The sequence below is a fragment of the Apodemus sylvaticus genome, chromosome 11 (genome assembly GCF_947179515.1).
Source record: "Apodemus sylvaticus chromosome 11, mApoSyl1.1, whole genome shotgun sequence".
Taxonomy (NCBI): Eukaryota; Metazoa; Chordata; class Mammalia; order Rodentia; family Muridae; genus Apodemus; species Apodemus sylvaticus.
The window spans coordinates 43188412-43211965 of record NC_067482.1 but is presented as its reverse complement, the minus strand read 5'-3'; the positions used below and the strand labels follow the sequence as shown (position 1 = coordinate 43211965).

The following is a 23554-nucleotide window of genomic DNA, read 5'->3' as shown; positions in this document are numbered from 1 at the left end:
TTGAAAAACTGTAAATAAAAAAATCAATTGAAACAGAAGATATCTGAAGAAAAGAGCATAGTTCTAGGAGAAAAGCCAGCTAAGGTTTTTAATGTACTGGGGTATAGCTCAGTAGAGGAGAGCATTTACCTAGAATATGCTAGGTTCTGGATTTGATCTCCAACACCACAAAAAATGCAAGCGATTGTTGATATAGTATATGCTTCTTTATTGTTGTATTCAGTAGTAAGTTATAGTGACAAGGCTAATAAGTATGATTATATTAAATAATAATGAATGTAAACCATTTGTCAAGACAGCTAGAAGCTCCACCATGTCCATGCAAGTGTCTGTGACTTCTACTGATGACCAAGTCATAGTACTGACAATGACTGTGGCAGCTGTGCTGCCTAAGCTCGTCATTTAGGCAATTCATGTAGAGGTTACTGATCTGTTCCTATGCTCTATGTAGAGTACACATGAATTTCAAAGTGAAGAAACCCTCAGATGAGCTAAAATAGCACAAACCAAGAACATTTACCATGGTAATTATACTGGATGGTTTTGTGTGTCAACTTGACACAGGCTGGAGTTATCACAGAGAAAGGAGCTTCAGTTGGGGAAGTGCCTCCATGAGATCCAGCTGTGGGACATTTTCTCAATTAGTGATCAAGAGGGGAGGGCTCCTTGTGGGTGGTGCCATCCCTGGGCTGATAGTCCTGGATTCTATAAAAGAGCAAGTTGAGCAAGCCAGTAAGAAACATCCCTCCATGGCCTCTGCATCAGCTCCTGCTTCCTGACCTGCTTGAGTTCCAGTCCTGACTTCCTTTGGTGATGAACAGCAGTGTGGAAGTGTAAGCTGAATAAACCCTTTCCTTCCCAGCTTGCTTCTTGGTCATGATGTTTGTGCAGGAATACAAACCCTGAGTAAGACAGCAATGGAGACCCGATTCTGACCAACCTGCCTGCCTATATAATGAGCTCCAGGTCTTTGCATGATGCCTTGCTTTCCCTCAGGGAAAGACTATTGTTTGACAATGATTCATCATTGTGCAGCCGCACAGATTGAGGACAGCCATCCTGAAATCAAGGCCAAAGATGAAGGGCTCCAACGGAGCCGTGCACCTGTCATGATGGTGATAAATGTGCCCAGAGGTTGTGTCCGTTCCTGTTGATCCACGCTCTGCTCTTCATGATGTAAATGCTCTTTCCTTTCTTGCCCCATGCCTCTGGCTACCCCTTTCCTTGTCCATTTACATGGAGATGTACCTGGGACTAGGCTGCCTTGCAGAAAACCCGGCTCCCTCCTTCAGCATCCTCCAGTCTGTTCCCTTTGAGGTCTTGGTCTTCACTGGAAGTTCTTAGCACAGCCCCTCTTCCTGTTGTCCTTTCTAACATCCCCCTGCCTTTCGAGATCTCTTGGGTCTGATAGCATGCAACCTCATGGACTGAAATGAAACCTTTCTTGTCCATGTGGAAAAACATAAACTCTGGAGACAAGCCAGTTAGGACTGGATCCATCGTGAAAAACTACTAACCCTGGGGATGTTGTCTAACATTTCAGTGGTTCAGTTCCTTTTTAAGAAAAAAATGAAAAATAGACTTTTTTTCTCATAGAGTAATTGTGGGAGTTAAATTCCTTAAAGGCTATAAGCTTTAAACAGGGCCTAACATACAGTGAGAGAAGCCCTTGGATGACTCTAGTTTGTTGCTACTCTTCCTTCACCAAAGTTCTCTTGATGCAACCTTTTCACATTCACTTATACTTTATATCTATATCCATATCTATCTAATCATGTATCTATATCTAATCTAGCTAATCATATATCTATATCTCTATATATTATATATCCATGCTGATGACTTGTTTGAAGATACCTCCTTTCCTTACTGGGTAGAGAAAGCAACCTGGCAGGGTTCTTTTTGACCTTCCTGTTTGCGTGTTAACTGTTCACTGTAGTCATGGTTACCATCCCATACTTTACAATTGAATGGCCCTAAAGGCTTTTTTGGTGACTGAGACCTGAGCTAGAAAATTCAAGAAAAGGACCTGGAAGGGGTGGGGTGGGGGGTCTAATCATCATCATTATCATCTACTGAAAACTGACTGCCATTCCAGATCTTTGCTGGGTAATATTTTACTTACCCTTACCTTACAACCCTCAATTTGTATTAATATTAAAATTTATAGTTGGTGGGTCAGGCTCAAAAGCATTAGGGTATTTGCCTTCCAACATATCTGTCTGATCATTCCCAGTTAGCCATACACTGCCTTCCTCAAGGTTTGAGGGAGTGCAGAGAAGCACCTGGGCTGTGCTGTGGGCAGCTAATAGTTGCTGGGTTATCCGTGGCTCTCTGCAGCCACTCGGTTCTCTGTGCTGGACTGTCTTAGAGGAGACTTGGCTCCAGGATGGCCACCTGGCATCAGTTCACAAAGCTTTTGTGAAGTCACATGTGGTCTCGGGGTTGCCAGGAAAAGGGATGGCTTGATGAGCCAAAATGCAAATTCCACAGGAGAGGAAAAGTGAAAGTGAGCTTGTTCACACTGTGTGGGGCTCCAAGGAGATGACACAGTGTGCGGGACTCCAAGGAGATGACACAGTGCGAGAGACACAGCATTCTGCCGTTCAGCTCCATCGCATTACAGGGACAATACTTTGTATTTGATGGAAAACTTGACTTCCAACAATTTCTTTCTTAGGTCATTAAGAGAAGCAGAGGTGACCCAAGTCACATGTAACCCTTTGGGGAACTGAGAAGTGGGAGTTTTCTCACCAGTCCCCAGGGTTTTTCTTGTCTTAGCAACAAGATACTCAAAAGTAGATCTAAGCTAGGAGAAATGAAACCCTTTACCCACCCTGTCCATTCCCATCTAAAAAAGATCTCCAGGGTCTTCACTGGTCTTCTTTCCAAAAGCTCTTCTTCACCTTTGGTGTTTCCTCTTATATTTATTTAACTCATAGTTTTTGAGACACTCTCATGTAACCCAAGCTGGATCCAACCTATATGCCAAAGATTATCTGATCCTCCTGCCTCTGTTTATCAAGCACCGAGATTTACAGACATAGCCACACACCTGACTTTACCGTTTTGTTTTGTTTTTGTGTTGTTGTTGTTGTTTTGTTTTGTGGGGGTTTTGTGGGGTTTTTTCCATGTCTCTCATCTCCTTCTCTCTGCTGGTTTTGATTTCTCTCAGGCATTTGTCCCACTGGCCCTTCCCAGGCCCAGGGGTTTACCAGATGGACCTCACTGCCAAAGAGAAGACAATCTTCCTCTAGTCAAACCATTACCAGCTTTAAATACACTCTAATCAATAACTTCTTTTTCTTTGCCTCTGACTTACATTTATAACCAAAGACTGAGCCCAAAGACATCTAGTAATCCTTGGTATTTGGACCAGAACAATTAGAGGCACTGTTTATAAGCAATAGAGTCTTAGCATTTACTAAGGGACATTTAGAGATGTGTGTGGTTTTTTTTGTTTTTTTTTTTTTTTTTTCTAAGACTATTTGAAAGCCCTTTTCAAAGATGCGCAGAGGCTCAGTTTGACCCAAAGTTTTGACTGTCTTGGGAAACTATATGCACATGTAATGTTTGAAATGTTTCCCTTTCAAATAAAAGAATCACTATAACATGGATAAATACGCTTGAAAATTGGAAATATAGTTTATGACGATTTGTGTTCACAATCATACTTCAGCAAGTTCTAAATAAACTTGCCTCATCCAATACAAGCCACACTTGAGCGCTAAGGTGAGGAGCCCTGCCAGGCTCAACATATCAGCAGCTCACATTCAGACTAGAGGAGGCAGGCCATGGCTGTGCCTCAGGTAAGGGCTTTGAGTTGTTGATTGTTGAGGCAAAGCCAGAAACAAAGTAGAGTCAGAAACTCATATAAGATTCCTGTTTGGAAAATGACTCAAACAATTCAAGAGAAAAGGAGGCAGAGTGGTGTCCCGGGGCTGTCTTACTGACCCCTTTATTTTAAAAGGGAATCATTATAGCTATCAGAACGCACATGCATAACACACACACACACACACACACACACACACACACACACACACACCTGCTTCCAATATACTCAGAATTTTTAACTTTCTTTTTGAGTTTCTTAAAGAGTATAGTATAGTACTATACTATCATCAACTCTCATAATCTTAGCAAACCTGTCACTCAGGTTGAAACCTGTCACTCAGCCTTACTCAGAGTTTTAAGACTCAGGAGATCCAAGAATGTGTGCACACAAATCCCTAAGTGGTGCCGATACTTGGGGTCTGGGAGTTATACTTTTAGAACCACTTGAATAGTTAACTCTTCAAGAATATAGCTAGAGTTCTATTTCTGGGTGGCGTTCAAAGGTTGGCATTACTGTTCATCAATAGGAGGTCTCATGAGCTGGTTAACCTTTCCGTGGACCCTCACCTCCATTCAAAAGGCAATGAGGATAGGAGTTGAACCTGCTGGGTGGTCCCATGTGGAAGAGATAATGTACCAAAGCACTACTGTTATATGTAGTGCCTCCCAAAGTTCAGGTGATAGTGCCGCTTCCCCAGCACACCAATTCTGCAAGCCCCTGCAGGGCCTGAAGCCCTGCACCTTGCCCACAGAGGGGCACCAGGATATCTCTCAGTGGCTGGGGACCCTGGATCACCCAGAGCTGATGCTATAAATTCTGCAGGCTCCTGTACACAGAACCCTAATTTTCACTTCAAATCCACTTCAGACACCAGTTCCCAAATCCTGCCTCACATAATCCTCCATCCACAGTGAACAGGAGCATCCTGTGTACATTGTTACTGGTGCTTGATGTTCCTACCGAGAAACAATTCCGTACAGAGCAGAAGCACCCCTGTTCCCCAAGCACTAAAATTCAGGTTTCGCTCAGTTTGGATGCTTGAGTCTATCTACTAGGAGCTGCATTAAAAGTTCAGCTCTGCCAGGTCTTACTACAAGTTCTTCCGCCCTTAACACTTTAAAATGAGATTGATTTAAATAAGAAGGCTCAAGAGAAAGTCCAGAAAGTTTACTTGCTTAGACTTGCTTTTTCTTTTTATTATCAACAATCAAGTTAATGGTACACTCTTGGAAAACTATATGCACATGTAGAAATATTTCCCCTTTAAATAGAAGCATTCATTATAACACGTATAAATAAAATTGAAAACATAACTTATGACGCTCATGTTCACAAACATAGTCCCAACGAGAAGAAAAGGAAATCAGACAGACATGCACCTGATAACAAAAATATATACCATTGTCTGAACCTGGTCTCTCTAAACACAAAGGAATCATCGAACCCGTGAGGACCTTATTACGTCATAAAGACACACCATAGAGACTACAAGAAGAGAAAAAACATTATAGGGTCACATAGAGGAGACGTCTGTACTGATAGTAACACGATACAATTGAGTCACAGAACACAGCTGTAGAAAGACACCGAAAAAGTTAAAGCCTCAACATTCAACTAATATCTATAGTTTGTGCCTTTTAAAATAAAAATAAAAAGCCCAACAGAGATGTCTAAACTGCGCATAGAAGGAATCATCAATATACAGTCCGTCCACCCTGGAGGATGAGTCCAGCTCGCATCACTCAGTCAGAAACGCCAGCCGAGACACGTTCTGCAAACGTGTGTGTGCCTTCCCCTTGCTGGGTACATTTGTTTCTCTGCTGCCTGCTATGCGGACTACAGCTGACTCCAATGCAAAGCAGTGCCAAAAAGTTCGTAAAAGCTGGTGGAAGAAGAAAATGCCGGTGGGGAGGGTGGCGGGAGAAAAACACAGGAGCGCTGTGAAATATGAGACAGGGTTTGCAGAGTTTGGGGATGAAAAGGCATCTCCTGTACAGGGCATGTTTCAGGGCCAAGCGACTGCGAAGATTAGGGTTCGGGCATAGCAACGGTGTGGGAATCAGTTGCGCTAATGGCGAGATGGTTTCCGGCGAGGTGGGGACAGGCAAGCAGGGCTTCAGAAAGTCACTTTGGCTGCCAGCACAGTCTGAGTGAGCCATCACTACAGTGGCCAGAGCACAAGGACCCGAGGGGGACCGGGCCGGATGGCGGCATCAATACTCTTTCCTAAAGAGGAGCCGCAAGACAGTCTGTACAGTCGTGAGCGAGAAAATTTAGGGGTTCACAAGACCAAACCCTCAGGGCCAGCCACAGTCCTCCCTCGTCCCCTTTATATTTTCAAATTGTTCCCTCCATTTGGATCTTTTTAACTTTTTTGATTTATTTCATTTTGCTTTTGTATCGTCGCTGCTTTGCAACTATTTTTTTTTTCTAAGAAGTCACTGAGTTGGTTGTGCCCCACCCCCATCTCTCCCTATCACCTACTTGGGGCCACAAACACACATACATACACCCGTCACTCAGACACAGCCCCCTGAGAGTGCCCCGAAGTCCAGGCTCACATCCCTTGGGCAGCAGGTAGAGCCCTGTCCTATGCGCAGCCCAAGGCAGGTGCGAAGCCAGGGAAAATTTTTGTTTGTTTTGTTTTGTTGTGGGGTGAGGAAAGGGGTAGGAGTGGGGTTGAAATGGGAGCGGCGTCATTTTCTCGTTTTTCGAATCGCGATCATTTTAGGCCTTCGATGAAAAAAAAAAAGCCACTGACAGCAGCGACACTAGCCTTGGGTCTACCCACTCGCCCACTCGCCAGCCCGGGCCCCGGGCTCGCCCGCCGCCGTTGCAGATCGCAGATCAGAACATACTGCTCTTCACTAAGGCGGCTTTGGCACCGTTGGGTCTTTGGAGCGAAGATAAGACGCTGGCGAAGGGGCCCCCAAGCGAATCCGGGATGGAGGTGATAGGGCCCGGGCCAGGAGCCCAGCCTTGTCCTGGGCCCCCGGCTGCAGCCAGGCCTCCCGCTGCTGCAGCCGCAGCCGCTGCTGCAGCCGCCGCCGCCGCAGCCGCCGCCGCAGCCGCACCGCCCTTGCCGGGTTCGCCTCCCGGGCCCCCTGGGCCCGCCGCCCCCGGAGCTCCCGCTGGGCTGGGCCCTCCGCCGCCACCGCCATTTGCCCCGCAGCTAGGGGTCGGGTTGGGGTTGGGTCCCGGGCCCCCAGTGCTGTCGGGATCGGTGCTCTTGGCCTCTTTGCTCTCGTCGTCCCGAGAGGAGTCAGACTTCTTCCCGGAGGAGCCGTTTTTGGCTGCGGCGGCGGCGGCAGCGGCTGCGCGCTCTTGCTTGCGAAATTTAGCCCGACGGTTCTGGAACCACACCTGCCAAAGAGAGGGCAGGTGATGGAACCGGTGAACAAAACCAGAAACAAAAGCGGCGCTTGGGACGACTCACTGTTTCAGATGGCACACACACACACACACACACACACACACACACACACTTCGCTGTATGAATGGACCATTGACACCACAACGCACGTACAATCCGGACAAGTCTGCCCTTTTCGCTGCTACTGCCTTTTCTGAGAAACTTTCCTAGGGCTCAAACGAATGTGCCAGCGAAATGACACTGTAAGGGACAGGTACAAAGATAACCGGAAGACCCTAAAAATGAAACCTTTCTCTTTTTTGTACTTTAAACACGTTTCACCTATTCCTAGGCTTTTCTGGTCTAATGGAGGAAGGAGGATGCCTTCCACTTTGGTGACACAACTGATCCACTGGCCCCGTCCACAGAGGAACCTTCTTGGTGCACACCGACCTTACACCGGGCTAGGGGATACCCGCTCCAGAAAGCACCTTTGCTCCCAATAGGTTAGGTATAGTAAACTGCGGTTTCTGACTCTTATGGAGTAACAATCCCTTCATGAATCTGTTTCAAGTCCTATTTGCTAAGAAATTACACCTTGTGACACCAGCATGGGTTTGTAAGGGCGCTTGAGTTAGGAGGCACTGGGGAAACGAATCATCGAGACAATTAAGCTCACATAGATACAGGCAGAGCCTGCAACCTTCCTCTCACGGGCACTTCTCTCCAAAAAGTCTTGTTCATTCAAACTCCCAGACCACTTCTTTGGTGGGAAACACTGCTGCGGTGAATAAATTGCATAGCGTCTGTGTCCTAGCCCCCACCCCCCTCGTGCGCACAACGCTCCAAATCCCATTTTTTTGACGGGCCTGGGTTTCTTTGGAACCGTAAGCGTCAGCACCCAACCCTCACTACTGCCGCAGCACTCGGTCTCTCCTACCTGGACTCTCGCCTCCGTGAGGTCGATCTTCAGCGCTAGCTCCTCCCGGGTGTAGATGTCAGGGTAGTGCGTCTCAGCGAAGACCCTCTCCAATTCTTTGAGCTGCGCGCTTGTGAAGGTGGTGCGGATGCGCCGCTGTTTGCGTTTCTCGTTGAGGCCACCGTGGTCGGTGAAGAGTTTGTAAGGAACTAGAGGATGACAGAGGAGACTAGAGTGAGCAAAACAGTCAGGATTTGAAGGGCCACTGAACCAAAACTTGGGGATCAAGATCAGATAGCCCGAAAGCCGCTACAGACACCAGGCGCGTCTGGAAGGAGGTTTTAGTCACGGCGACCTGCCAAGAAAACCCAGCAAATTAGTATCATACAGAAACAGGGGCGCGAGTGTAACTTTGTGCCTATTCTTGTGGCCCAAGTGCCTTTGGGTGAGTCGACATAGCAAGTTGGAGAGGCCCCAAAAGAAGGAGAGTTCCTTCAGCAGGAAAACAGTCCAAAACCATCAGTTGGAATATCAGAAAACCAGGAACGAAGTCACCACTCACACCCACTGTTGCAACTTTTCAATTCTCAGAACTTGACGCCGCCCGAAAGTTGGGGGATAGTGCTGTGAAAAAAAAAAACCAATAAATTCAAGAAATGATCATAAAAATGACCGGCCAAAGAGGGTGTGAGCCGCTGTCGGTTCTTTAAAAAAAAAAAAAAACACAGAGACACCGCCAGTAATGAGCTTTACTCTTTGTTATTTAATTATTTTCTAAGCTTTACGTCTCATCGCAAAGTAAATAAATTATGCCTATCATTTTGGCAGCTTAAGATAATTTTGTTGGCGGTTCGGGTGTGACTAGGATAGTGTAACCCTGTAAGTGAATTACCCCTCCCTGCAATCGCTTCTAACGTGATAAATTCTTTCATTTGTGTAAGCAAATTTCGTTTGGTAAATACTAAACACATTTCCATTTTCAAATGCAATCAAGGCTTCCTATATACGAGCAGAAAGGCGGCTTCTTCCGCCGAGAGAGCTAGCGGTCCTTACCTGCGGCGTACGGACTGCTCTGGTGGTCCCTGAGGGTGCCCAGGCTGCAGGATCCCGGCGTGAGGGACGGGCAGCCGGACGTGGCCCCAAAAGTGGTCCTTATCGGGTTATACTGGAAGCCACTGGCCTGGCTGCAGGAACTGAAGTCTGCGTAAGCTGAAGCCAGGCTGGAGGTGTCCATCCCGGCCATACAGGACTCGTAGGCAGAGGAATTGAGGTAAGAATATTCCATTTTATACATTGAAAAGGTTCTGGATGGCTCAGCCAAGTGGAAAAATGAAATAAAAGATGGATGTGGAGCCGGTGGCTGGTGTGGGGAGATGCGCACAGCTCAACGCCTGCCTCCAAACTGGCCTCCTTACTACCAGCAGAGCCTAGTTTTATGAAAAAGCCTCCTGTGAGATGCCTTGTCTGAGGTCTCTAGAGTATATAGTCCTCATAATAAACTTGGCTCTTTCCACTTGGACAATAGCAAAGCGGTTGGTCTTATTGCTGGCGCTTTTTACATGACAATAACTCATCCGTCTATTGGGCTGGCACTGGGGAACCGAGCTGTCCAACCTCCCTATCATTGATTCCTGCATCTCTAATTAGAATTTAATACCACACCATTACGCACCGAGCCCCTGATCCTCCCTTCTAACCAGCTCCTGCCCTTTAATTCAATCACGCTACTTGGAAATAATGAAAGTTGGGTGACGATTTTCCCTGATCCAATTTCCAAGAGCTTTTAAGCCTTTTTAACTGATCATATACCTTAGGCATAAATTGAGATAGTGTGTTTCCCCCCTTCTTCGTCCTTTTTTTTTTTCTTGGTTAGGGAGAAGAAACCTTGATGTCATAGAAAACCTGTTTTGTAAGAGTGTTACACGCTCAATTTAACAACAAGCGTACCCCCCGAAGTGCATGAAATGTTATAAAGGACTGGGACATTGGCAAGACTCAGGCGCCCTGTAACATAGCGTAAGTGGGCCAAAGGGGTTTTATGTGAACGATGAGGATAAGCGGATTTCTTTAAAATACACCTAGTCGAAGGGGATGGAAAAAATAGCATCTTATCAATTGTGTTTCTCCTCGAAGCTTAATGTGCTTTCCAGAGACGTGGGCAGGCAGCCCCTTTACAACAGTAAAATAAACAACCGAGTAAAGCTCTCAAAAGCGAAACATCTGGATTCCCTACTGAACCTTTCTCAGGCGCTTAGCAGTACTGTGTTTGCCTGCATTTGGTACGGATTTGCATCGGGGGTGTCTGAAGCTTCCCGAGGTGGCGGGTTCGTTTTAATGACTCGCTAGCTACCAAGCCCAGCATGAAATGCACCCGATTCCAGCCTTTTGCTCTCGCCCTCTCTTTCGCCTCCCGCCTTTTCAGGCAGTTACGGTCCCCACCAGAGGATCGCAGTCTGTTTGTCCTTTAGGTTTTGGGACTTCTCTGAGCAATTTAAACAGACAAGGCAACGGCTCGAAGCAGCGCGGATTTTCCTAGTTCGATTCCTCGGGCTCTTGGGTTCTGGCAACAAGGCGCAGACAAAGAAGCCAGCCCAGCCGTAGTTTGTGGACCTCGGTGGCCCTATGATTTAAGCGGAGGGTAATTTTCAATTGGTTCTCTAGACTCTAGCAGAATAAAGGGAAATATTTCATTAAATCCTTCCTCTCGTGGACAAGAGGGGGGAAATGCTTAGTTGAATCGCCGTGTGGTGTAAACAAACCCTGGATATTTTATATGAATTAAATGTGTAGATAATTAGTTTTATTGCATTCATTACACCCTTTATGTGCTCGGTAACAAGTCAGTAATTAAAGTAACAAACTCATAAAGTCTTTATAGGGGCATTTAGGCGTTCAGTGTTTGCCAAACTAAGTGGTTTAATTCGATGCTAGTGCCGGGGAGTGGATGGGCGCCCGCTCTCCACTGCCACCCTACTTTATTGCACACTAAACCGCTGCAGACGCTGTAATGGATTAAACCGGGACCGCGACACCGGCCACCAGCCTTTTCAGCCTCGGCCCAGGTGTTTGCGCATCCTCTGTACGTAAGAGCGCTGAACTGGCAAGGAGACCCAGCGAGGAAGCTGGTGATAGTTTTATGGGGAGAGCTGATAGTTTTATTGCAGTTGTACGTTGTACAATGCGTATTTGATAAAGAAGGGCCCTTGGTGAGCAATGTGTACTTTTTTGTGCACGAGGGTAAAATGAAAATAAATGCGTCCAAGGTTTGACTGCGGCGGGAAACAAATGGCAACACTCTAAATGGTTTTTCTTTATGGTCAGCAGACAAGAGGAGAAAGGGGGCAACAAACATCTGTCTTCAGTCCCTGAACCTAAAGGCCAGCAAAGACTGATGCGAATCCAAGGGTTATTACTGCGAGAATTTGTCTTTATTTATCGCTCCCTCATGAATATGAATCTACATCTGGACCGGGAGGTGCCTGTACCCCACGGATTCCACATGGAATTTCCCTCGCTGGTATTCTCCCACTGCCTTCCACTTCAGGGAGGTGGGGAGGGGCGCTAAGTTTTCAAGCACAAGGCTCTGATTGTCCAAGTTTCTCTGTTCCTCGGGAGTTAAGGGTGAGGGCAGAAAGGAGGAGTCCTTGGTTCTTTTGAAAGGGATGTTGTAGCTCAGGCCAGCGCTATGACGGTGCCAAAGCGAGGGGGTTTGGACCAGGTTAGGCCAAATTGGCACTGGACAGCCAACTCCGGGTAGAGGTGAGCTTTAAGCGAACTTTTCTGCTGGAGAGGCATTTGGGGAGTCTGGGAGGACATGGCATTTAGTCTCTAAGGCCTGGGTTTGGCAAAGGACAGGTTTGCACCCTGTCTGAGCTATGTCTCGGGGTGCAGAGCACGTGAGTCTTTCGAAGCTTCACCCCGGCAGGCAGCAGCTCTTCAAAAGAGCCAGGAGCCCTCCACACCACGGGTTTGGGTTTCTACGCCGTGTCCCAACAGCCTTCACAGTCATCGGTTCAGGCTTGAGAGTTAAGGTGGTGCACCGGCAGTTCTCTGGAAAGGAGTTGGAGAGAAGTTTTGCCTATCCAGTTCAATGGCCTCGGGCTAGACAAGCGGGGGTGGGAGGGGAGGAAAAGCAGGAAATGCCCTCTGAGAAGGGACAAACCCAGCCGAAGCCATCCGTAGGGCGCCAGCCCAGGGCTTGTCCCTCCGGTAGTCTGGCTCCAAGCTGCCTCCACTTGGTCGCGACAGCCATCTTCAGGGTGCCAGCCGTGTTCAGCCGACTGGACGGCCCACTGCCTCTCTCCAGACGCCCCCTGGTGCCTATCCTCACCCGACCCATGTGCTGTTCGCCTCCCTGAAGACCTCTCCTAGCTCGAACCGGCACGGTTGGATGAGCAAAAGCTCTTGACTTCATTTTCCCCTTTGTAGGCCTTGTAAGTTTATTTTGTTCCGTGTCACTGTCCCTCCCACTCGCCCCGTCCCCAGCCCCGGCCCCTCTTTTGTGGCTCAGGATCCTGATTCTGCTCTGCCCTGAAAAGCTTGTGGGGATGGGCCAGCCCAGAGCCCCAGCCCCCAAGCTCCCTGCTTTGTCCCAGTTGTGCTTTGCACACGCGAGCGAGCGCTCCCCTAAAAGTTGTACCAAATGGTTAATTTAATTATTCCAACTATAGACCAACTGCTTCAGCAGCCGCCACCACGCGTCTGGGAGGAAAAAAGAAGCCATCTATAAGAAATAATCTAATAAAAGTGAAGTGTAGAAAAACCCCTCCTGATTTTCAACCGGCACAAATAGAATTAGCTGTTCAGCATCCTCTTCCCAAACAGACCTTTTGTCCAGATCACAACTTCAGCCAACCAGCAGTGTGTACAGTGCCCGCTATTTATTTTAATAGAGGCGGGTGGGAAGCGAGATGGATTGATAGATAAATGGCCACATGGAGAGATGGATGGTTTGATCCATCTTCCTCTGTCTTCCCTTTCTTAGTATGTGTACACGGTTGACTTTTTATCCCCCTGCCAATTTCCTAAATCAATAATGGAAAGGCGATCTTACGTGGCAAAGGGGGGAGGGCTATTTAAATGACAAGAGGGGGAAAAAAAACAGATTACCAGCACATATGCGACAAGGGGAAAATGTTTACATGTTTCCAGATGAAAAAAGGTTGACCGGTTAAAAGAAACTTTTCTTTCCTTTGCCATTCATAGGAGCATCACTTCTTCTTCTCTCTTTTTTTTCCCTTGAAAGTCAGAAAGAATGTTAGAAGACAAGGAGACAAACCAAGCAAACAAAATGCCATTGTATTGTAGCGAGGATTCATGGGAAAATGCTTGTCAGCTCCTTCAGGCCTCACTCCTGGGAGGATGCTTTACCACAGGCAAGGAAGGCACAATAGCATAGGGGTGAAGAAAATGTTACACCGTGAGCGGTGAGCATTTCAGAGGAATTTTCTGTTTGATTGCTTTATTTATTTAATGCTGCATCTGAATTGTCCCAGGTTTGGTGGAGATGGATCTCAGAGCCAGCGCTCTCTCAACCAGAGAATTAGAGGGTGCAGTTTGTCCTTGGCTCGCTCTGCACAAAGAACACTGCAGGCTGCAATTTTCTTACTTACCTGCTCTAAGAAAACAATCCTCACAGAACTCATCAGGATGCCAACTCCCAAAACCTAAAACAAGCTAGCCACAAAACTCTCAAACCTGATAGACAGCCAACTGTATTCACTCAGCATCTGACTTTTTTTTTTTTTTTTTTTTTTTACTATGTACAACATTTGCAAAGCAACCCAAATTTACACACTTCCCATTAGAAACCATTTTAGGTTTTTGTAACTAACCTCCTGACACCATGATCCTAATAATTATTAACTGTTTGACAACAGGTGCAAAGCAAGCAATATAGAACTTGGCAATGGGAAAGAAACCAATGATGGTTAAAGCCACCTGTATTAGGGTGACAGTGATGGTGATGATGATGGTGATGGTGATGATGATGGTGATGGTGATGGTGATGGTGATGACATTGACAGGGTTTCTCCAGGTCTCTTAGGACTGTGGGTTGGATACCAACTTTTGCATGTGGATAGGGGCATAGGCTCATGTCTCTCCCTTTGCATGTTCATAGCGTGTGTGTGTGTGTGTGTGTGTGTGTGTGTGTGTGTGTGTGTGTATAGGATGGTAGCACCCAGCAGACTCTAGGTTATCAATGGGGAAAAAAGTGAGAAATCAACTGTGGGGATTCCATTTTTAAGGGAGTTACAAGAAGATATCTATATAGATAGAGATGATAAGTTAATTCTATATATTTCATCTTACATTACGCACAGAATTTACTCATTAATACGATGCTTCATTTTCCTATGCAAACACTGAATGTCAGAGGAACTGTCACTGTAAAAATCTTTTGCCCTTGGTTAGCAGGGTGGGCTTGGGTGGGCGGGAGTTTAACAGATGACGTCTAGATAGTGTTTATGTCTGGATTTACTCTGGAAGTACTTCAAATATAAATGCTCTATATTGGTGGTGGGCTGCTGATGCGAGTAGAAGGTCTTTAAGGTCTTCTTCAAGGGACACACCTGGTTCCAGCCATCTTCCCCCTAATTTTCTCTCCCCCATAGAAAGCCACAATTAGCAGAAGGGACTGTCTGCTATCTTCAGCTGGAGTTTGGCTAATGGTAGTAACATCTGCTGGGCTGTTGGTTGGAGAGACACAGGGCATGTGATCAGAGCCACAGATGTAAAAGTGACATCTGTTTGTAACAAAGAAAGGAGAAACAAAATTAAATTAGGCAGGGAACCCTCTCCGCCTGAACAACAACAGCAAAACTATTTGAAAAAAAGGGAGGGGGGAGGCCTTGAGCTGTCCCCAGCCTGCAAATGGCAAATGGAGAGAGGCTTGTAACTTTCTGAGTTGGCAGCTGCCAGGAGACGCCAAGGAGCCGCATCCCACACAGAGCAGCAGTGTTCTGAGCCAGTGAAGTTCATATGCGACAAAGAAAATGGTCAGACAGGTCTAGTATCAGTCAAACAAAAACCCAGTCTATGTTGAATGAGGTATAAACTGAGAAACTATCTTCAGACTGAAGGCAGGACTTAGGTCAGGTCAAAACCTCTGGGGCCATTGATATCCCAGGTTTATCTCGAGTAAGTTTGGGCAGAACTGGAGTTTCATTCAGCAGCTGTGTTAAAACTTCTGCTGTCAATTAGGAATGAGTTTATGAGCCATGTGTGTTTGTAGGGGATGAGGTATTGATTGGCTCAGGGTGTAAATAGGTACTTACTGCTCTTGCAGAGGACCTGGGTTCAGTTCTCAGCATCCATTTATAACAGCCTGTAATTCTAGTTCCGGGGAACCTGGCAGCCTCTTCTGCATACTGTGAACACCAGGCACAAGTAAGGTATACACACTGCATACAGGCATTCACGCATTCACATGAAATAAAACTAAACAAGTCCTTAAAAGAAAAACAATATTGTGTCTGGCATTAAAACTGTCTACATGGAACACAGAAGTAGAGCTTGTAGGAGGAGGGGACATTCAGTTGCAATGGCTTAGCATCTTTCTCACCTGGTAAGATCCCTCTCTCCCTCTCCCTCTCCCTCTTCTTCTCCCTCTCTCTCTCTCCCTCTCCCTCTCCTTCTCTCTCTCCCTCTCTCCCTCTCCCTCTCCTTCTCTCCCTCTTCCTCTCTTCCACTCCCTCTCCTTCTCTCCTTCTCCCTCTCCCCCTCCCCTCCTCCTCCCCCTCCCCCTCTCCCTCTCTCTCCTTCTCCCTCCCCCTCTCTCCCTCTCTCCCTCTCTCCCCCTCTCTCCCCCTCTCTTCATCTCCCTCTCTCTCTCCCTCTCTCTCTCCCTCTCCCTCTCCCCCCTCTCTCTTTCTGTGGTATGTGTGTAAATAGTAAAAATAGTGTTTCCATCTCTCTCTTCTCTCATTTCATTTCCCAAATTTCTCCAAGTGAAGCACATTGTGGTTAAATTAAGTTTCTAATGATAACAAATTCTTTTTTTTTATCAGATATTTTCTTTATTTACATTTCAAATGTTGTCCCCTCTCTTGTTTTACCCTATCCCATCCCGCTTTCTCCGCTTCTATGAAGGTGCTCCCCCCACTCCTGCCTCCCCGCCCTGGCATTCCCCTACACTGGGGCATTGAGCTCTCACAAGACCAAGGGCCTTTCTTCCCATTGATGCCCAACAAGGCCATCCTCTGCTACATATGCAGCTGGAGCCATGGGTCCCTCCATGTGTGCTCTTTGGTTGGTGGTTTAGTCCCTGGGAGCTCTAGGGGGACTGCTTGGTTCATATTGTTGTTCTTCCTATGGAATTGCAAACCCCTTCAGCTTCTTCAGTCCTTTCTCTAGCTCCTCCATTGGGGACCCCCCCCCCGACTCAGTCCAATGGTTGGCTGTGAGCATCCCCCTTTGTATCTGTCAGGCTCTGGCAGAGCCTCTCAGGAGACAGGATCAGGTTCCTGTCAGCAAGCACTTCCTGACATATACAATAGTGTGGGTTTGGTGACTGTTTATGGGATGGATCCCATGATAACAAATTCTGCTGCCCAAGAATCCCCTACTTCTCAGTCCAGGGACCCAACTTGCTTCTGCCTCTGCCCACGCTTTCTTTGCTTCGATGCTCAAGGGCTGAAGCCTGACTCTGATCTCAGCCTCATCTTGTCACTGTGCTTTGGAGTTCACTGGCTGAGGGAATCAACCTAACCCTTCCACAGGTCTTCCAACCCTAGTGCTTCTGGAAGTCAGCAGGCAAGCTGCAGTCACACCCCATGCTAACAATCAGTCAGACAGCCTTCCTTAGCCACACTCCACTGCCGCCATTGTTTTCCCCCACCCACACCCCTGCCCCCACACCTCCTTCCACCCCCACCCCGCCCCCACCCCATGGCAGCCATCTTGAATGTCTTGTCTTCCTCCGTGTGATTATTTCTTAATTTCTCATTGTTCCTCCCTATGTGGTTTCTACACCCTCACCTAAATTCTAATCACAGTCATCAACTCCACTGGAGATTTTCTAAGCCTGGATTTATTTGAGGATAGTTTGTTACTCAGGCTGTTTAACAAATCTTTCTGGTTTTGTCTACTTCTAGGAACTTAGTAGGATTCCACCTTCCTACCTTCAAGAAAGAAGACACCACCATGTGCCTTGTCTTGGCAATGCCAGTTAGATAAGTGTGTGAGTGTGCCTTGCAGAACCAGGGAGAAGGCTTGCAAGACTCTCTCTTCTTTCTTGCTCTTATCTTTACTCCAGCAGTGGGCACATTGTTAGCCTCAGCCCTAGAGTAGGGACGCCATGGAGCAGAGATCACTAAAAACCCAGAATGAACTGATGACTCCTGAGTGTCGAGGAATGCTCTGGAGGAGATGATGATGTGTGTGTTCGGTGGGGACTACCAGCTGAGGAAATACAATGGTGATCAAAGTTCCAGGAAAAAGACTGTGATCGTCAGGGGTTTTCATGTTACCTTGACACAAATTATAGATAGTCATCTGAGGAGGAGAAAATGCTTTCATAAGATCTGGCTATAGGCAAGCCTGTAGGGCATTTTCTTTTCTTCTTCTTCTTCTTCTTCTTCTTCTTCTTCTTCTTCTTCTTCTTCTTCTTCTTCTTCTTCTTCTTCTTCTTCTTCTTCTTCTTCTTCTTCTTCCTCTTCTTCCTCCTCCTCTTCTTCTTCTTTTAATTTTATCTGTTTTTAAATTTGTTTATTTTTTATTAGATATTTGCTTTATTTGCATTTCAAATGGTATCCCCTTCCCTTGTTAACACTCTGAAAACCTCTTATCCCATCACCCCTCCCCTGCTTATCAACTCCCCTCCCCTTTCCTGACCTGGCATTCCCCTACACTTGGGCATTGAGCCTTCACAGGACCAATGGTCTCTCCTCTCATTGATGTCTGAAAAGGCCATCCTCTGCTACATATTTATCTGGAGCCATGGGTCCCTCCATGTGTACTCTTTGGTTGGTGGTTTAGTCCCTGGGAGTTCTGGGGGGGTGGTCTGGTTGGTTCATTATTATTGTTCCTTTTATGGGACTGCAAACCTCTTCAGCTCCTTGGGTTCTTTCTCTAGCTCCTCCATTGGGGACAAAAACAATTATTTCATGAAATTCTTAGGCAAATAAATGAATGGAGCTAGAAAATATCATCCTGAGTGAGGTAACCCAATCACAAAAGAACACACATGGAATGTGCTCCTTAATAAGTGGATATTAGCCTAAAAGCTCAGAATACTCAAGGTGTAACTCACAGACCACATGAAGCTCAAGAAGAAGGAAAACCAAAATATAGATACTTTGATCCTTCTTGGAAGGTGGCTCAAAGTACCCATGGTTCACAGCCAACGAATAGACTGAGCATAGGGTCCCCAGTGGAGCAGCTAGAGAAAGGGCATTTTCTTAATTAGTGACTGATGGGGGAGACCCAGCCTACTGTGGTGGGGCCACCTCTGGGCTGGTGATTCTGAATTCTATAAGAAAGTACACTGAGCAAGCCATGAGGAGCAAGCCAGTAAGCAGCACCCCTCCATGGCCTCTGCATCATCAGCTCCTGCCTCCAAGGTCCTGCTCTGCTTGAGTTCCTGCCCTGGCCGCTTTTGATGATGAATTGTTATATGGAGCTGTGAGTGAAATAGACCCTGCTGAAGTTGCATTTGGTTGTGGTGTTTCACCACAGCAATAGTAACACTAACAGGGACAGTCAAAGACTCCAAAGGCAAAGGGAGCTCAGAGTGTTTGGGAACCTATGCATAGTTCAGCTTAAGTTTCCATTGCAACAGAAAAGGTATAATGAAACACATGGTAAATTCAGAGGTATAGTCCAAGGATGAAGCCAAAACAGATGAAAGCAACGTAAAACAAAAAGACACAGTCCTGCCCAGTACGTGAGTTCAAGGGGCCCACACTGTCTAAACAAAGCCACGCCAGTGAATTGGAGTGTGTGAAGTGGCAAGATTTCCACTCTGTCACTCCAGTCCAAGGATCCCATTAACTCACTCGGGCTTGCTATCACTTGATGATTCAGTCCCTCACGCTGACCATATTTTTGAAGTCTCTACTATATATATACTAGAAACCTACTCTTTGATATAAACATAGTTCAGATAACCTTGCGTGATCTGAAAACCAAAGAGCTGCATGTAAAGGGAACCACCCAGCTGAAGGTAGCGCCCTACAGCAGTGTCAAGCAGCTTGATACCAAATTTGACGGTTTAGGACTCGTGTCGGACTGGCCATCGCACGGACTTATCGATGATCATTCTGGGCAGAGACCTCTATTGCCTCGGGGGCTGGGGTAAGACTCTGAGAAGTCTAGATCATTGCTAATGTCCTGGGAACTGACTTGGTGGGAAAGAATCTGGGAACCTCCGTTACCTCATTTTCTCGATGGGAGAAGAATGCCAAAGGCTGAGCGGGCAGTGGGAAGCTGGTTTAGAGATGAGGGGAACATGAGGTGCAGAGAACACGCCAGAAGAGTAGGTGTTGTAATGGCCTTCCTTCCTTTCTTGGGATTTTGTGTGTTGTCCCTCCTGGCACATCTTCAAATGAGGCCACCAACAGGCAGTGCCCTGGGAAATAAGGCCTATGGCGACAGGCAGAGCTTCTAGAAGTGTGTCAGGTGCTGTTTTCTTCCCCGCCCCATTACTGTTATAATACACAGCTATCTGTTAAGTCCCTGCACTTCACTCCCCAGCCACCGCCCCCCCCCAAACTTGCTTTGCAACTGCTTCTCCCTGCCTCCACCACCACAGCAAACCAGTTCCAGGAACAGGGTTTGCATCAGGGTCAGCCCAGGGAGCCCACTGAGAGGTGTTGGAGCTCTCCACTGTCTTCAACTGCTCCGCCTGACAGACTTAGAACAGTGAATTAAAAAAATTGAGAGTGTCTAAAAATATTTCCCTTTCTGGGTTTTCGGAAGGCTTTGCTGTTATGGCCCCCTCATCTCGCTGTGTGGTCCCATTTAGGAAGTTTGTGGGGTTTGCCGGTAATATACTGTAGCATCATGCATTTTAATGTGGATTTCAGCTGATTCAGAATTTAGAGACAAATGCAATCCGGTATTCAGGGACTGGCACCACGTGTCCTAGACCTTGGGAGCCAGAGACAATAAAATGGTTACAGTATGCGTGTTTGCAGTATTTCCCCTGTTGGATAGATTGGGAATATTTATTTTTCTTTTTAAAATGCACATCTCTTTCCTCCACTTGTTTGTTTACTGTAGAGAGTTAACAGCATCCTGGAGAATTACAAGGCTGAGGGTTCCCGTCATAAGTCCGCTGTGAAGACCTTTGCTTATTCATAAAGATTTTGCTGTTTGAGATCAGGCTTGAAGACAAGAAGCGGGAAGAGAGACTTTTAGAGATGAGAGGGTTGCTGGAGGAAAGTCAGGCATGGTAGTAGGGAGATAACACAGTTCTCCACGTTATCTCAACAGACCTCAGAGCAGAAGCCACCAGCTCCAACCCAAACAGTGCATGCAGCTGTGGAACGAGCCACAAAGTTCCCAAGTGGCTCAGGTTGGGGTCAGAACTGCTTGAGAGACAGGGCAGAGGCCATAGTGGGCCTCTGACAGGCCTTGACCCCACCCACACTCCTGAACAAACTTCTTCATTGGCCACCATTGAGCATCAGGTTTTCTCCCATCTGTTGAGGTGCTCTTGTATCTAAGGGAACATCTCCTCCTCTGGGTATAGAGACAAGTAAAATAAAATGAAATAATAAAATAAAAATCAAACAACAACAAAAGGCTCCAAGGAGAGACTGAGGACTGTTCTTGAGGGCTGATCAAGTCACAGGAGCCAATATTTGATAAGAGACTTGTTCTAGAGCCACAGCCGATTCCTGCCTTCTTATTGCTTCCTCTTCTTATTATGAAGTAGTGAATATCTACAGTGTGTGTGTGTGTGTGTGTGTGTGTGTGTGTGTATCAAAAAGAAAATGGTGTCATGGAATGGATAAGACATGTGAAGAGAAAAGAAAGCAAATGCTCTAATTCTCCCCTGCATCTTTGCTGCCCTTTCTCCGTCCACTCGTATACAACCTTACAAAATGAAATGTAGTTTTTAAAAATTGGGAACATACTCCATGGACTACTTTGTAGTGCCCTTTCTCCCTCAAGGACATATCAGGAATAATGCCCATACTGGAAAATTCCCAATTAGGAAAACTTTTTATGGCCAGGTAGAATTGAAACGTTCAATAAAACCATTGCTCGTTTTGTCAAACTCACATTATTGGACAGTTAGACTGCTTCTAAGTTTTGTTTGTGTACAGGCTGGTTTTTATCAGCTTGACACCAGCTGGAGTTATCACAGAGAAAGGAGGCTCCCTTGAGGAAGTGCCTCCATGAGATCCAGCTGTAAGGCATTTTCTCAGTTAGTGATCAAGTGGGGGAGGGCCCCCTGTCGGTGGTACCATCCCTGGGCTGGTAGTCTTTATTTTTAATTTTATTTTTATTCTTTTTGGGGAGGGGGTTGGATTTTTTCCCCCCTGAGACAGGCTTTCTCTGTATAGCGCTGGCTGTCCTGGAACTCACTCTGTAGACCAGGCTGGCCTCAAACTCAGAAATCTGCCTGCCTCTGCCTCCCAGAGTGCTGGGATTACAGGCGTGCGCCACCACTGCCCAGCTGGGCTGGTGGTAGTCTTGGGTTCTATAAGAGAGCAGGGTGAGCAAGCCAGGGGACGCAAGCCAGTAAGAAACATCCCTCCATGGCCTCTGCATCAGCTCCTGCTTCCTGACTTGCTTGAGTTCCTGTCCTGACTTCCTGTGGTGATGAACAGCAATGTGGAAGTGTAAGCAGGAATAAAACCTTTTCTCCCCAACTTGCTTCTTGGTCATGATGTTTTGTGTAGGGATAGAAACTCTGACTAAGACAGTTTGTTTTGTTTTGTTTTGTTTTGTTTTGTTTTGTTTTGTTTTGTTTTGTTTTGTTTGAGTCAGGGTTTTTCTGTGTAGTCCTAGCTCTCCTGGAACTTGTAGATGAGGCTGGCCTCGAATTCAGAGATCTACCTGCCTCTTCCTCCCCCTCCTGAGTGCTGGGATTAGGGTGCGCTGCCACTACCACCTGGCGCTTCTAATATTTTAAAAATATATTTAAAACACTACTCAGAACGTTCTTTTAGGTAAGTCTCTCCGTACGTTGTGTGATTAACTGATGAGATGGCAAGCCTGTGATCTCAACAGCATGTGTGTTTGAAGGGCTCTGAACACATGTTGCACATCTGCCTTCCAGAGAGGCGATGCTTGTGAAACAGAGCCTGGGTCTCTGTCCTCTGATACCCACCAACACTGCCTGATGCCACCAGATGTGGGCCATCCTCTCTCTACTGTGGTATTATAAAAGAACAAAAACTCTTAAGGAAGAAAAAGGTTGCCCAAAGAAAGCAACAACCCAATGCGAAGGAATGAAGGCAGGAATAAGTCATTTCTAAATACTAACAGTACCCTATAAAAATAGAGTTTAAATGATAAGGGTTAAAAATCCAATGATCTCCAAAAGGCCCTCCTTAGGGTTGAGGCCAGATGACAGAAGGGATAAATTCTACCTAGAATTGATTTTTTCAACATTGAAAAATGATGAAGAAAACCAAATAAAACTCATATTTTGATCCTGCCTTTTCTGTCAAAGGGAATAAGCCTCTGAGGTGAAGGATTAGTGTAAACGCCAGCGACAGGGGCCAGAGCCAATCAGCTGTGCCTGGACAGAGGGGTCCTGACCACGACTGTGAGTTCGAGGAGACCTCTGAGGACCAGGGGAACATGCCGGTGGGGCGTAGAGAAGGAGGCAGGAGGAACTGAGATGACTCAGTCGTCTGTAAGATGCTCACCACACAAGCTCAATCCCCAGCACCCACTTCACACATTCGAAACTTGGGTACAGTCCCACATCTGTAATCTGACATCGAGGACATGGACACAGGTGGGACTCTACGGATTTCTCGCCAGCTATCTGGCTTACACAGCAAGCCCCAGACCCCTGAGAAACCCCATCTTCTGAAGTAAGATAGAGCACGCCTGAGGAACAGCACCCGACTAAGGTTGTCCTCTGGCTTATGCAGACACACACGTACACACTCATACACACTCACTAACACACATACTCACTCTCACACACATACTCTCACACACACTCGCACATCCATTTACACACTCACATGTGTACTCACATACACATGCACTCATACTCTTACATGCTATTATATACTCACACTCCTCACAACTCACACATGCACTTATGCATACACTCACTCTCACACATGTACTCACACATATGCTCATACCCTCTTGCACACTCATACATGCACTCACTCACACACACACTCCCACTCTCTCACACATGTACTCACACATGTACTCACACACTCACACATGCACTCACACTCTCTCACACTCACACATGCACTCACACTCACACACTCACACATGCACTCACACTCTCTCACAC

General features: G+C 46.6%; 1 protein-coding gene and 1 long non-coding RNA gene across 2 annotated transcripts in view; one reads left to right on the top strand and one right to left on the bottom strand.

Annotated features, from left to right (window-relative positions):
* Positions 1-6579: 6579 nt before the first annotated feature.
* On the bottom strand, positions 6580-9467 carry Phox2b (paired like homeobox 2B). Its single transcript, XM_052199382.1, has 3 exons — positions 9163-9467; positions 8131-8318; positions 6580-7201 (listed from the first exon to the last, which is right to left on the bottom strand). The coding sequence occupies exons 1-3, from the start codon at positions 9401-9403 to the stop codon at positions 6686-6688; spliced, it is 945 nt and encodes a 314-aa protein (XP_052055342.1). The 5' UTR covers positions 9404-9467; the 3' UTR covers positions 6580-6685.
* LOC127696566 (uncharacterized) overlaps positions 9070-23554 on the top strand; it is a 50410-nt gene continuing 35925 nt past the window's right edge. The window contains exon 1 of the long non-coding RNA XR_007980241.1: positions 9070-9379. This is a non-coding gene — a long non-coding RNA (uncharacterized LOC127696566). The remainder of the gene's footprint in view (positions 9380-23554) is intronic.

Coding starts and splice junctions, on each gene's coding strand:
- Phox2b (XM_052199382.1), bottom strand. CDS start 9,403: ATGTATAAAATGGAATATTCTTACCTCAATTCCTCTGCCTACGAGTCC. Junction 8,319..9,162: donor GAGCAGTCCGTACGCCGCAG/GTAAGGACCGCT, acceptor GTCATCCTCTAG/TTCCTTACAAACTCTTCACC. Junction 7,202..8,130: donor TCACGGAGGCGAGAGTCCAG/GTAGGAGAGACC, acceptor TCTCTTTGGCAG/GTGTGGTTCCAGAACCGTCG.